Source organism: Pseudophryne corroboree, chromosome 9 (genome assembly GCF_028390025.1).
Source record: "Pseudophryne corroboree isolate aPseCor3 chromosome 9, aPseCor3.hap2, whole genome shotgun sequence".
Taxonomy (NCBI): Eukaryota; Metazoa; Chordata; class Amphibia; order Anura; family Myobatrachidae; genus Pseudophryne; species Pseudophryne corroboree.
The window spans coordinates 161762075-161776376 of record NC_086452.1 but is presented as its reverse complement, the minus strand read 5'-3'; the positions used below and the strand labels follow the sequence as shown (position 1 = coordinate 161776376).

Genomic DNA, 14302 nt, shown 5'->3' with positions numbered 1-14302 from the left:
AGAGATCGACAAAGCGATAGAGTCCTTACATTCTGACAACGCCCCGGGCCCTGACGGGTTCCCATCAAATTTTTATAAGTTATACAAAAAAGACCTAGCCCCTGTCCTACTATCTGTATTCAAGGAAGCTTTTGATACTAGCAATTTCCCGAAAGAGATGTTAGAAGCTCAGATCGTCACGACCCCTAAACCGGGCAAGACCAATACTGCAGTTCAAAACTATAGACCTATCGCCCTGTTAAATACAGACGTGAAGCTATATGCAAAACTTATTGCTAACCGGTTAAGCCCTATATTGTCCTCCTTGATCAACCCTGACCAAGTAGGATTTATTCCGGGGTGGCAGGCCACTGACAATACCCGGAGAGCCCTCGGTATTATATAATATTGCAACTCTCAACGAGTGCCCTTATTGCTCCTTTCCCTGGATGCAGAGAAAGCTTTGATAGACTACATTGGCAATATCTACAAGTGACTTTGAAGCATTTCAACATCGGGGGGAGGTTGTGGGACTCTATATTTGCATTGTATTCTTGTCCCTCCGCAGCAGTGTCACTGAATGGATGTCTGTCCTCTAAATGTAATATTTCCAACGGCACCAGACAAGGTTGTCCCCTTTCCCCGTTAATCTTTGCCTTAGCTATTGAACCTTTGGCGGAGAAGATTAGGACTTCCACTAGTGTTTTGGGCCCTATTATTGGAGAAAGGTCTCATAAAATCAGTCTCTTTGCCGATGATATAGTATTGTATATCCTTCAACCTGCTCTGTCACTCCCTCATTTACACTCTATTTTGGATGAACACTCTAAAGTCTTGTATTATACGTTAAATACTTCATAGACTTAGGCTTTGTCTTTTACCATTTCGAATGAAAATCTTCTTGTATTGAAAAATAATTATAACTATTCCTGGCAGACTAGGTCATTGAAGTATCTGGGAGTGCATTTGGCTAATGATGGTGACCTTATTGACTGTAATTACACCACCTTTGAGTCCTTGACTAAGGAATGGTTTTCGCATGAAGTCTCCTGGCTGGGACGGGTGGCTGCCGCCAAAATTATATTATTACCCAAACTCATGTACCTCTTCCGTACTATTCCTAGACCATTCCCTAAAGGCCTGTGCACCAAATTTACCAAAACCCTCAACTGCTATGTGTGGAAGGGGGCAGACCCAAAATTGCTAGAAATTTACATATATTGCCCAAAGTAGATGGGGGTGTGGCTTTCCCCAATTTTGAGTCTTACCATAGCGCCTGTCTTCTTAGCCAGCTCACTGATTGGTTTCAGCTAGTGAACCCTAAACCCTGGGTGGTCATTGAACAATCTTTTATAGGTTCCATACCTCTATCGGAACTCTTGTGGTTACCAGAGAAGATGTCCTCGGTATGTTCTGGCTCCGGCAGGGCAGTTCGGGTGACTCTGCAGGTGTGACATAAATTTATCTCCTCTTGTGAGGGACTCGCCTTGCCCGCACCGGAATTGTCCTTATCAGTTATTACCTCTCTCATTCCCAACCTTTGTCTTCAGTCTTGGGAACCCATGGGTCTGCTGAAAATTGGTGACATCTGCGACCCGAGGGGTCTGATCCCTTTTTATGACTTGCAATGGACACATGGCATTCCAAAGGATGACTTTTATAAATACTTACAGATTCAACATTGGTTGGGCAGCCAGACTGCTGGCCAAGTAGCTTTCCCTGCTATCCTAAAGTTATTACTTGCCCGATTACGGCTCCCTAGTTGTAGAGGCGGAATCTCATGGTGGTACACTGTATTAATTAAAGACTACAAAAAAGGTAAACTACCTGCCCAAATAAAATGGGAAACAGATCTAGCTAGGCCTCTCTCAGAAGAAGACTGGAGTCATATCTCGGGTCTATGCTTCAAGATTTCGAAGTGTATAAACCACTCAGAGATGTATTATAAATTATGTCACAGCGCCTATTTTACTCCAGAAAGACAACACAAGATTTTGCCCAGCTCTTCCAAATTTTGCTGGAGGGATTGCGGGTGTATGGCTCTGTTTCACATCTTTTGGACTTGTCCACGGGTACAACCCTTGTGGTTAAGAGTATTTGCATTTATTGCAGAGGTATTGGGTGAGGAGATTCCTGCTGAACCGGTAATTGCTCTTTTCCATTATCATCCAAGTTTACTTACAGATGGCGACTCATATCTGTTGGGACATATTTTAATCACCACAAAAGCAGCTATCGCCCAACAGTGGAAATCGGATTCGATCCCTTCCCTTAGCCTCATTATCAATAAAGTTCACAAACACTACCTATATGAAACATCTATCTATCCACAGTCCCCGTCGGTTTCAACCTCTTTGAGGAAATGGTCCAAATGGACTCTGTACGTGGAGCGGCAGGATCCCTCACTCACTAGCAACGCATTTATTGATACAACAGTATAAGTCTCATGTTTGTTAAGGCCATGCACCTGATACCCCCCCTCTTCTCCTTCTGTTTCTCTCGCTTTATTGCTTTCCTTTTTTGGTTTTGGTTGTGATACCATTTCCGCGTAACATGCTATATTGTGTATTGATCTGGGGGTCGCGGTTTTGAGAGTGTTTATCTTTATTCCGAGTTAAATTTGGCTTTCTGCTCTCCTGTAGCCCTGAGACATTTTGGTTCACAGTGTGGAATACGTTCATGAAGAGTGATTATTTATTATATGTACCATACCTGTACCCCAAATGTTACCCACCTCTATTCTTTCTGTACCCTTTTTTTGCTTCTGCTTATAAATCAAATAAAAACTATTGTATAAAAAAAAAAAATCAGTCATTATGGACTAATAGAATATTTCATCCCAATGCTGATAGAAATTTCCAGGGATGATGGATTTAAAAGAGTGAACCAATTTTGGACCAAATCAAAGCATGTAGATTAAGAGATACAGCATCTTCAATTGTTCATAGGTTAAAAACAGGAGTAAAATTATCAACCAGCATAAAACATGGATATCCTCGTATAAATATAAATATATATATATATGTGTATATATATATACATATCATCACAAATGTACACAGGGGGAGAATAAAAAATAAAGCATTGGCTATGGCCTTTAATGGTATTTTAGTAATTTTGCCTGAATAATTAGATATCAAGAAACTGAACAAAGTCATTGTGGAAAGTCTGGGGTAAATTTACTAAGCTCCCGATTTTGACCGAGATGCCGTTTTTTCATCAAAGTGTCATCTCGGTAATTTACTAAACACTAATCACGGCAGAGATGAGGGCATTCGTAATTTTTTGCAAGTCCAAGTAAAAAATTACGAATGAATACACCATCGGTCAAAACGCGGCTGTTTAAGTATGAATCTCGGTCATTTACTAAGAAGTGCAAAGCAAAAAAAAAACAAACACTGCCGTGAAAAATTACAACTCGTAAAAAAGTGCTAAAAAAAACCAGACCTTTTTTTTTTATTCGTGATTGGATAGGCATGCACGGATCCATGAGATCCGTGCATGTATATCAGTGGGAAGGGGTGGGAAAGTGCTTATTTTTTCATAAAAAATTGCGTGGGGTCCCCCCTCCTAAGCATAACCAGCCTCGGGCTCTTTGAGCCGATCCTGGTTGCAGAAATATGGGGAAAAAATGACAGGGGTTCCCCCATATTTAAGCAACCAGCATCGGGCTCTGCGCCTGGTCCTGGTCCCAAAAATACGGGGGACAAAAAGAGTAGGGGTCCCCCGTATTTTTAAAACCAGCACCGGGCTCCACTAGCTGGACAGATAATGCCACAGCCGGGGGTCACTTTTATATAGTGCCCTGCGGCCGTGGCATCAAAAATCCAACTAGTCACTCCTGGCCGGGGTACCCTGGGGGAGTGGGGACCCCTTCAATCAAGGGGTCCCCCCCCCCAGCCACCCAAGGGCCAGGGGTGAAGCCCGAGGCTGTCCCCCCCCATCCAATGGGCTGCGGATGGGGAGGCTGATAGCCTTTGTTGTAAAAGAAAAGATATTGTTTTTAGTAGCAGTACTACAAGGCCCAGCAAGCCTCCCCCGCATGCTGGTACTTGGAGAACCACAAGTACCAGCATGCGACGGAAAAACGGGCCCGCTGGTACCTGTAGTACTACTACTAAAAAAATACCCAAATAAAGACAAGACACACACCCCGTGAAAGTATAATTTTATTACATACATACACACATACATACATACTTACCTTAAGTTCCCACGCAGGTCGGTCCTCTTCTCCAGTAGAATCCAAGGGGTACCTGTTGAAGAAATTATACTCACGAGATCCAGGGGTCCAGGCTCCTCGGGAAATCCAGGGGTAATCCACGTACTTGAAAAAAATAACAAAACGGTGTCCCGACCACGAACTGAAAGGGGACCCATGTTTGCACATGGGTCACCTTTCCACGAATGCCAGAAACCCACTTTGACTTCTGTCTAAGTGGGTTTCTTCAGCCAATCAGGGAGCGCCACGTTGTAGCACTCTCCTGATCAGCTGTGTGCTCCTGTCCTCACTGACAGGCAGCACACGGCAGTGTTACAATGTAGCGCCTATGCGCTACATTGTAACCAATGCTGGGAACTTTCTGCTCAGCGGTGACGTCACTTTAGGTCAACCGCAGGGCAGAAAGTTCCCATCATTGGTTACAATGTAGCGCATAGGCGCTACATTGTAACACTGCCGTGTGCTGCCTGTCAGTGAGGACAGGAGCACACAGCTGATCAGGAGAGTGCTACAACGTGGCGCTCCCTGATTGGCTGAAGAAACCCACTTAGACAGAAGTCAAAGTGGGTTTCTGGCATTCGTGGAAAGGTGACCCATGTGCAAACATGGGTCCCCTTTCAGTTCGTGGTCGGGACACCGTTTTGTTATTTTTTTCAAGTACGTGGATTACCCCTGGATTTCCCGAGGAGCCTGGACCCCTGGATCTCGTGAGTATAATTTCTTCAACAGGTACCCCTTGGATTCTACTGGAGAAGAGGACCGACCTGCGTGGGAACTTAAGGTAAGTATGTATGTATGTGTGTATGTATGTAATAAAATTATACTTTCACGGTGTGTGTGTCTTGTCTTTTTTTGGGTATTTTTTTAGTAGTAGTACTACAGGTACCAGCGGGCCCGTTTTTCCGTCGCATGCTGGTACTTGTGGTTCTCCAAGTACCAGCATGCGGGGGAGGCTTGCTGGGCCTTGTAGTACTGCTACTAAAAACAATATCTTTTCTTTTACAACAAAGGCTATCAGCCTCCCCATCCGCAGCCCATTGGATGGGGGGGGGACAGCCTCGGGCTTCACCCCTGGCCCTTGGGTGGCTGGGGGGGGGGACCCCTTGATTGAAGGGGTCCCCACTCCCCCAGGGTACCCCGGCCAGGGGTGACTAGATGGATTTTTGATGCCACGGCCGCAGGGCACTATATAAAAGTGACCCCCGGCTGTGGCATTATCTGTCCAGCTAGTGGAGCCCGGTGCTGGTTTTAAAAATACGGGGGACCCCTACTCTTTTTGTCCCCCGTATTTTTGGAACCAGGACCAGGCGCAGAGCCCGATGCTGGTTGCTTAAATATGGGGGAACCCCTGTCATTTTTTTTTCCATATTTCGGCAACCAGGATCGGCTCAAAGAGCCCGAGGCTGGTTATGCTTAGGAGGGGGGACCCCACGCAATTTTTTTTTTAAATTTTACAGTGTTTAATTAAAAAAAAAAAAAAAATAGAACCCCAGCACGGATCACACAGATCCGGCCGAGATTAATTGTAAAAAAGTCGGCAGTGTTTTGCTAATCACTGCCGTAAAAAACACAAAAAAAACACGAATGACATCGACATCGGAAGAAAAGAAAAACTTGAATACGACAGCTTAGTAAATCCATCGTAACAAATTCAAAAAGTTGCAGTTTTACACTTTCGATGTCATTCGTGATTGAACTTTGACCTGAAACGGGAAAATACGAATCTTAGTAAATTTACCCCTCTGTTGGTAGCAGGTTGTAAATTGATTAATAGCAAAGCGAGGTTAGATTAAGTATCATGAAATCTAATTATTCAGGCAAATTTATGAAATAGCATTTAAGGCTTTAGCCAATTTTTATTCTCTACCTATGTACATTTGTGCTGAGATAGATGTATCTTTTAATTGTATTTTAACTAAATGTGTTTTATGTAATACATTTTTATAAAATTTCAAACCAGCAGCCATTTTCTGAGCACTCCCACTATTATTTAATTTATTGCCGACTGTTGTACAGTAGGTTTCCAGTCCTACATTGTGGAAGCAGCTATACAAATTTGGTATGTGTAGAGCTTATAGTTACAATTAAGTAATAAGCAACCACAATTTTTGGTTTTATATCTACTATGTAATGTACATTCAAAACGTACAAATTCCATTTTACTGTGTACTGCACCCTGGGATAATAAGTGTTTAATTTTTTCATTTGCCAAAAGAAAAGAGAAGTACATTCATCAGACACCATTCATTTCATATTTTGTTTAGAAACTATGATAAGGGAAGTCATGTTTGTTGTGACATAAGTTTAACAGTTAAATAAACAAATAAATAGTTTTTATTTGTTAAGCTGTCACCAGATGAGCCCAAACGTCTCCTCAATTAGCCTAAATTAGTGCCCTATTTGTGTGCATGCAGTTTTTCATCATTACAGGCCAGAGGTCTGCATCTTCTGGCAGTCGCCCATCTATGTTATGACTGATCAGTATATATATATATATATATATATATATATATATATATACACACACACACATACCGTATATACTCGAGTATAAGTCGACCCCCGAATATAAGCCGAGGCACCTAATTTTACCACAAAAACCTGGGAAAACGTATTGACTCGAGTATAAGCTTAGAGTGGAAAATGCAGCTCTAGCCGAACACAGCCCTCAGTGCCAGATATGCCTCCAGTGCCAGATATGGCCCACAGTGCCAGATGTGCCAGATATGCCCCACAGTGCCAGATATGCCCTCATGCTGCCAGATATGCCCCACAGTGCCAGATGTGCCAGATATGCCCCACAGTGCCAGATATGCCCCACAGTGCCAGATATGCCCTCATGCTGCCAGATATGCCCCACAGTGCCAGATATGCCCCACAGTGCCAGATATACCCTAATGCTGCCAGATATGCCCCACAGTGCCAGATGTGCCAGATATGCCCCACAGTGCCAATTTGTTACTTACCCTCTGTCGCTCCCGCGCTGTCCCGTCGCTCCCGCGCTGTCTTCTGAAGGAGGGACACAGAGGGCACAGCGCGCGGCTCTCCTGTGTCCCTCCTGCGTCTCCGGCGGCAGCGGCGTGTGTGTGTGAAAGGAAGTGCCGGTTCATGCACTTCCTTTAAAACACACACGCCGCTGCCGCCGGAGACGCAGGAGGGACACAGGAGAGCCGCGCGCTGTGCCCTCCGTGTCCCTCCTACAACTGACTCGAGTATAAGCCGAAGTGGCTTTTTCAGCACAAAAAAAGGCGCTGAAGAAGTCGGCTTATACTCGAGTATATACGGTATATATATATATATATATATATATATATATATATATACACTGCTCAAAAAAATAAAGGGAACACTTAAACAACACAATGTAACTCCAAGTCAATCACACTTCTGTGAAATCAAACTGTCCACATAGGAAGCAACACTGATTGACAATCAATTTCACATGCTGTTGTGCAAATGGAATAGTCAACAGGTGGAAATTATGGGCAATTAGCAAGACACCCCCAATAAAGGAGCTGTTCTGCAGGTGGTGACCACAGACCACTTCTCAGCTCCTATGCTTTCTGGCTGATGTTTTGGTCACTTTTGAAAGCTGGTGGTGCTTTCACTGTAGTGGTGGCATGAGACGGAGTCTACAACCCACACAAATGGCTCAGGTAGTGCAGCTCATTCAGGATCGCACATCAATGCGAGCTGTGGCAAGAAGGTTTGCTGTGTCTGTCAGCGTAGTGTCCAGAGCATGGAGGCGCTACCAGGAGACAGGCCAGTACATCAGGAGACGTGGAGGAGGCCGTAGGAGGGCAACAACCCAGCAGCAGGACCGCTACCTCCGCCTTTGTGCAAGGAGGAACAGGAGGAGCACTGCCAGAGCCCTGCAAAATGACCTCCAGCAAGCCACAAATGTGCATGTGTCTACTCAAACGATCAGAAACAGACTCCATGAGGGTGGTATGAGGGCCCGACGTCCACAGGTGGGGGTTGTGCTTACAGCCCAACACCGTGCAGGATGTTTGGCATTTGCCAGAGAACACCAAGATTGGCAAATTCTCCACTGGCGCCCTGTGCTCTTCACAGATGAAAGCAGGTTCTCACTGAGCACATGTGACAGACGTGACAGAGTCTGGAGACGCCAAGGAGAACGTTCTGCTGCCTGCAACATCCTCCAGCATGACCGGTTTGGCAGTGGGTCAGTAATGGTGTGGGGTGGCATTTCTTTGGGGGGCCGCACAGCCCTCCATGTGCTCGCCAGAGGTAGCCTGACTGCCATTAGGTACCGAGATGAGATCCTCAGACCCCTTGTGAGACCATATGCTGGTGCGCTTGGCCCTGGGTTCCTCCTAATGCAAGACAATGCTAGACCTCATGTGGCTGGAGTGTGTCAGCAGTTCCTGCAAGACGAAGGCATTGATGCTATGGACTGGCCCGCCCGTTCCCCAGAACGGAATCCAATTGAGCACATCTGGGACATCATGTCTTGCTCCATCCACCAATGCCACGTTGCACCACAGACTGTCCAGGAGTTGGCGGATGCTTTAGTCCGGGTCTGGGAGGAGATCCCTCAGGAGACTATCCGCCACCTCATCAGGAGCATGCCCAGGCATTGTAGGGAGGTCATACAGGCACGTGGAGGCTACACACACTACTGAGCCTCATTTTGACTTGTTTTAAGGATATTACATCAAAGTTGGATCAGCCTGTAGTGTGTTTTTCCATCTTTCATTTTGAGTGTGACTCCAAATCCAGACCTCCATGGGTTAATAAATTTGATTTCCATTGATAATTTTTGTGTGATTTTGTTGTCAGCACATTCAACTATGTAAAGAACAAAGTATTTAATAAGAATATTTCATTCATTCAGATCTAGGATGTGTTGTTTAACTGTTCCCTTTATTTTTTTGAGCAGTGTGTATATATATATATATATACACAGCATCTTATTTAGTATGTACACGTAGAAAAATAGTATTTTAATTACCTACCGGTAAATCCTTTTCTCGTAGTCCGTAGGGGATGCTGGGAATTAATTTAGTACCATGGGGTATAGATGGGTACACTAGGAGCAATGGGCACTATAGAAGTTTGATTAGGTGTGCTGGCTCCTCCCTCTATGCCCTTCCTACCAGACTCAGTCTAGGAAACTGTGCCCGAGGAGACGGACATACTTTTAGAGAAGTATATAGAAAAGGAAAGTGTTGAGATTTCGAACCAGCACAACCATAACAAGAGGAAAGCCATGCTAACCAAAACTTGTAAACAGGAAAAGCAACAGCTGAACCAAACAACATAACTTAACCAAGTAACAGTGCAGGAAGAACGAAGCACTGGGCGGGCACCCAGTATCCCCTATGGACTACGAGAAAAGGATTTACCGGTAGGTAATTAAAATCCTATTTTCTCTTACGTCCTAGGGGATTCTGGGAATCCATTTAGTACCATGGGGAAGTACCAAAGCTCCCAAACCGGGTGGTAGAGTACTAAGGTTCCTGCAGAACTGACTGACCAAACTAAAGGTCCTCGGAGGCCAAGGTATCGAACTTGTAAAACTTGGCAAACGTGTTCGAACCCGATCAAGTAGCCGAGCTGTAAAGCTGAGACAACCTGGGCAGCCGCCCAAGAGGAACCCACTGACATAGTAGAGTGGGCTTGAACAGATTTTGGAATCGGTAAACCTGCCATAGAATAAGCATGCTGTACAGTGAGCCTGATCCAGCGTGCAATTGACTGCTTCGAAGCAGTGCACCCAATTTTATTGGGATCCTAAAGAACAAACAGTGAGTCTGATATCCTGTGATGAGCTGTTCTCTTCACATAGACCTTCAAAGCTCTTACAACATCCAAAGACTTTGAAGTAGCAGAGGCGTCCGTAACTACCGGGACCACAATAGGTTGGTTGATGTGCAGAACAACTGGTAAGAACGTCTGGATCTCAGGGAGAGAAGCCAAATGTTTCTGAAAGAAAATAGACAAGGTCGAAATCTGAACTTTTCTGGAGCCTAGGCGTAGGCCCACTCCCGAATGCAGAAAAAGCAGGAAACGTCCCAAATGAAATTCCACCGCAGAATAATGTCTGCTTTCACAACAAGAGACATATTTCATCCAGATATGATGGTAATGCTTAGACGTTACCCCCTTTATGGCTTAGATCATAGTCTGGATGACCTTCTAAGGAATCCCTCTCCTGGATAGAATCAGCAGTTCAACTTACATGCCGCTAAACGTAGCCAAGGTAAGTCTTGATAGAGGAACGGCCCTGTTGCAGAAGATCCTCTCGAAGAGGCAGAAGCCACGGATCCTCTACCAGCTTCTCAAGCAGCTCCGCATACCAGGCCCTTCGCGGCCAGTCCGGAGCAATGAGGATTGCTTGAACCTTTTCCCTTTTTATTCTTTTCAGAATTCTTGAGAATAGAGGAATGGGAGGAAAGAAGTACACCAGCTTGTAGACCCACAGAGTTGTCAGGGCGTCTACTGCTACTGCCTGTGGGTCCCTCGACCTAGAACCATACCGCTTGAGCTTCTTGTTAAGTTGGGAAGCCATCATGTCGATCTGTGGATAACCACACCAACGTGTCAGCCACTGGAACACCTCCGGGTGGAGGCCCCATTCCCCCGGGTGCAGGTCGTGTCTGCTGATGAAGTCTGCTTCCCAGTTGTTTACTCCCGGAATGAAGATCGACGATAATGCCACGGCGTGTTTTTCCACCCAGAGGAGAATTCTTGACACCTCTGAATCTTGCGATGAGATGCATCTTTAAACGAGGCTGCCCCAGGGACAGGCAAAACTATTTTTCGTGAGAGCCTGGAGACTGCTGCATCCACTATTGGTTGAGTTTCCCATTTTTACCTATCCTCAGTAGGAAAATTTAAAAGAAGATAACAACAGTTTAGGAATTTGAAATCTCTTATCTGGATTAACGCACGATTCTTCAAACAGGGTATTAAATTCCTTTGACACAGGAAAAGTAGTTGAGGATTTTTTCTTTATATTAAAGTAAGATTCCTCACTCTCCTTTGTCACCTTATCAAGGATATTGAGGGCTACCCTGATAGCATCTATGAGAGCCTCTATTCCCTGTGACAGAGTACCCTCCCCCACCTCTAAGTCCACCTCACCCTCCTCCGTTTCTGACTCTTCATTATCAGAGTCAGAGTGCAGGATATGGGCCAAATAACGTTTTTGCGGACAGAAGGCAGGGGACTGAGACGCTGGTCTGGGAACTGAGTCCTTTTTCATAAACTCAGCCATAGACTGTCTTAAGTATTGCATCTCTTTCTCATTCCGAGATAATTTAGTAGAAATGGTGGAAATCATCCCCCTAATGGAGTCCAGCCATGCTGGTTCTGCCCCACTAGCCTGGGAAGGGATACTACACTGAGTACACACCAGTGAACCCCCTGGAGAAGAGGAACACTGTGCCTTACATGAAACACACTCTTTGCCTGACATATTGTAGCAGAGACAGCACACACACAGGAAAAGGTTAAATACACAATTAACCCACAAACAGCCCTTCCAGGGAGACACAGAGAGAGTATGGAACCAGCACACAGCAGCCTTATCGCTAATGCCAAGCTTAGCCAGGTCGCAGACTAAGTACCTAGATTAGGGATGCAGTACACTAATAAGTCGCTCCCCCCAGTTATGACCCCCTGGTACTGCTGAGGTAATCTGGAGTCTCTCCAGAGGAGCTGCGCTTCCCTGTCAGTCAGTGTCTGTGTCAGCTGCAGTAGGTAAAATGGAATTTGTGAGCCGCTGGATCCGCTCATAGTGAAGCCTCGCCCTTCAGTGGCGCGCAGTCTTCCTGCTCTTCTTTATACTGGCTGTATGTGTCTAAGTGCATAAAATGGAGTAAACCTCCTTTTATGGCTGTGGTGTCAGTCTGGGTACTGAGTACGCTGTAGTGTACACAGTCAGGAGACTCAGTCCGCCCCGTTTTGAAGCTGTGCATCTCTGTACCCTCATGCCGTCATAATGGCCGGCGACCAGCTAACCGGGACGCCGGTTTAGTACTCACCACTCTTCATTCTTCTGGCTCTGTTAGGGGTGGTGACGTGCTGCGGGAATGTACGCTCGCTGTGGTGGGGCTTGCGAATAGTTCCCTCAGGAGCTAGCATCCTGTCAGCAGGGAACGGGACCATTAACCCTGAGAGAGGTTGGGCCGTTCCTCCCCTCCCCCCTAAGTCCCACGAAACAGGCAGGCTGGTGCCATCCAGTCGTACCTGAAAATAACAAACTTAGAAAATAAATGCAGAAAACCCTTCAGGAGCTTCCAGCGACATGACCAGCTCCTCTGGGCACATTGTCTAAACTGAGTCTGGTAGGTGGGCCATGGAGGGAGGAGCCAGCACACCTAATCAAACTTTTACAGTGCCCATGGCTCCTAGTGGACCCGTCTATACCCCATGGTTCTAAATGGATTCCCAGTATCCCCTAGGACATAAGAGAAATACAGTAATCTGGACAGATCAATTAAAACATGGAAAAAAAACTATACTGTTTTAAACAGGTCCAATGAAATTGTTTTAATCCAAGTTTTTCATGTATATTGCCCGAAGCGATGCGGCCCGAGGGCACGGCCACAGACACCCCGACTGTGCCTGACTACCACCAGCCCGGACTCAGCGACGGAGAAGGAGAGGTGCATGCTGTGCTCTCCTTCCTCCAGACACAGGCAGCCCAGCAGCCGCACAACGAAAGACTCAAGGAGGAGGTGGAGGCCCTATCTGGCACTATACAGGGGGCAGTATGTGTAACTGGCAATATACTGGGGGCAGTATATGTAACTAGCACTATAGAGGGGGCAGTACAGTATGTGTAACTAGCACTAGACAGAGCAATATATATGTATCTGGACTATACAGTGGACAGTATGAGTAACTGGCACTATACTTTCGGCAGTATGTGTAACTAGCACTATAGAAGGGACAGTATGTGTAACTAGCACTATAGAGGGGGCATTATGTGTAACTAGCACTATAGAGGGGGCATTATGTGTAACTAGCTCTATAGAGGGGACAGAATGTGTAACTAGCACTATAGAGGGGGCATTATGTGTAACTGGCACTATACGAGGTGTAGTATATGTATAATAGCACTATACCAGGGGTGGTATGTGTAACTGGCACTATACGGGGGGTAGTATGTGTATTATGCACTACAGTGTGTAAAAAAACATGTAATGGGCATTACGGTGTGTGGCATAATGTGCCAATGGAAACTTTCGCCCTAGGTGCCACAAGGTCTAGAACCGTCCCTGAGTAAGTGTCAGTTCCTTAACTTACCCCAGAGGTCCAACAGTTGGGCATGCATAGTGGAGACACGTTTGAGCATGCCACAATCAAGACACAAGTTCCAGACAGCATAGTGGGACCTCCATGGCCATAAGCAGATATGCATCATCTGGTCCTATTCAAATAATTTTCCTATGGGGCCTGGTGATTTTAAGTTACATCCCAGTGGTACACTATGTAATTTCATGCTTAATATTTATTTAATTACAAACACCTAATAAATATTAAATAATTGTCACCTTTTCCACTCTGCAGTTTTAAAGACAGGGGATGAGAAATTGTTTCTTCGTCTAAGCCGGTGTTGGGCATAGAATCGTCAGTATCATTAATGTTGCATGTTAAATTTTGGGAGAAGGGTTCGCTATAATTGGATTTTTCAGATTCTTCAATGGATTTCAGAGCATTGGGTGATACTGTATTCTCTGTTAGCAGTTCTCTGTCTTCAAATTGGAATAAATCATCATGCTGCTTAAACAAGCTGTAAGAGATTTTACAATGGTTCATTAATTAGTGTACACACAAGTACAGTAGGTTGGTTAACAATTCATTACACACCTTAAACGGTTTGTTTATACCAAGAAAAAAGTTATTAGATATGTGATTATTTTCCTCACTTTAATGTAAGTATACTGTATACGTATCAGTTTATTTATTGTGTGGCACTACAGGTCTCAGCAAGGTTGCACCTCTTATTACTTGCAGTTAGGGAGTACAGGCTAGGTCTCCTTCCCTATATATTGGGTATTTACATGTAAGAACAGTGTACAATCTAAGAAATCTCTGCCAGGCCTGTGGCAGGCTCAGACAGTTTTC

The 14302-nt window shown here is 45.1% G+C and overlaps 1 protein-coding gene across 9 annotated transcripts in view; it reads right to left on the bottom strand.

Annotated features, from left to right (window-relative positions):
- Positions 1 to 14302, bottom strand: part of HFM1 (helicase for meiosis 1) — a 984377-nt gene that overhangs the window by 658868 nt on the left and 311207 nt on the right. For all 9 annotated transcript variants that reach the window (XM_063939911.1, XM_063939912.1, XM_063939910.1 and 6 more), the window contains one exon: positions 13729 to 13967. In XM_063939911.1, the coding sequence (XP_063795981.1) occupies positions 13729 to 13967 (239 nt within the window). The remainder of the gene's footprint in view (positions 1 to 13728; positions 13968 to 14302) is intronic.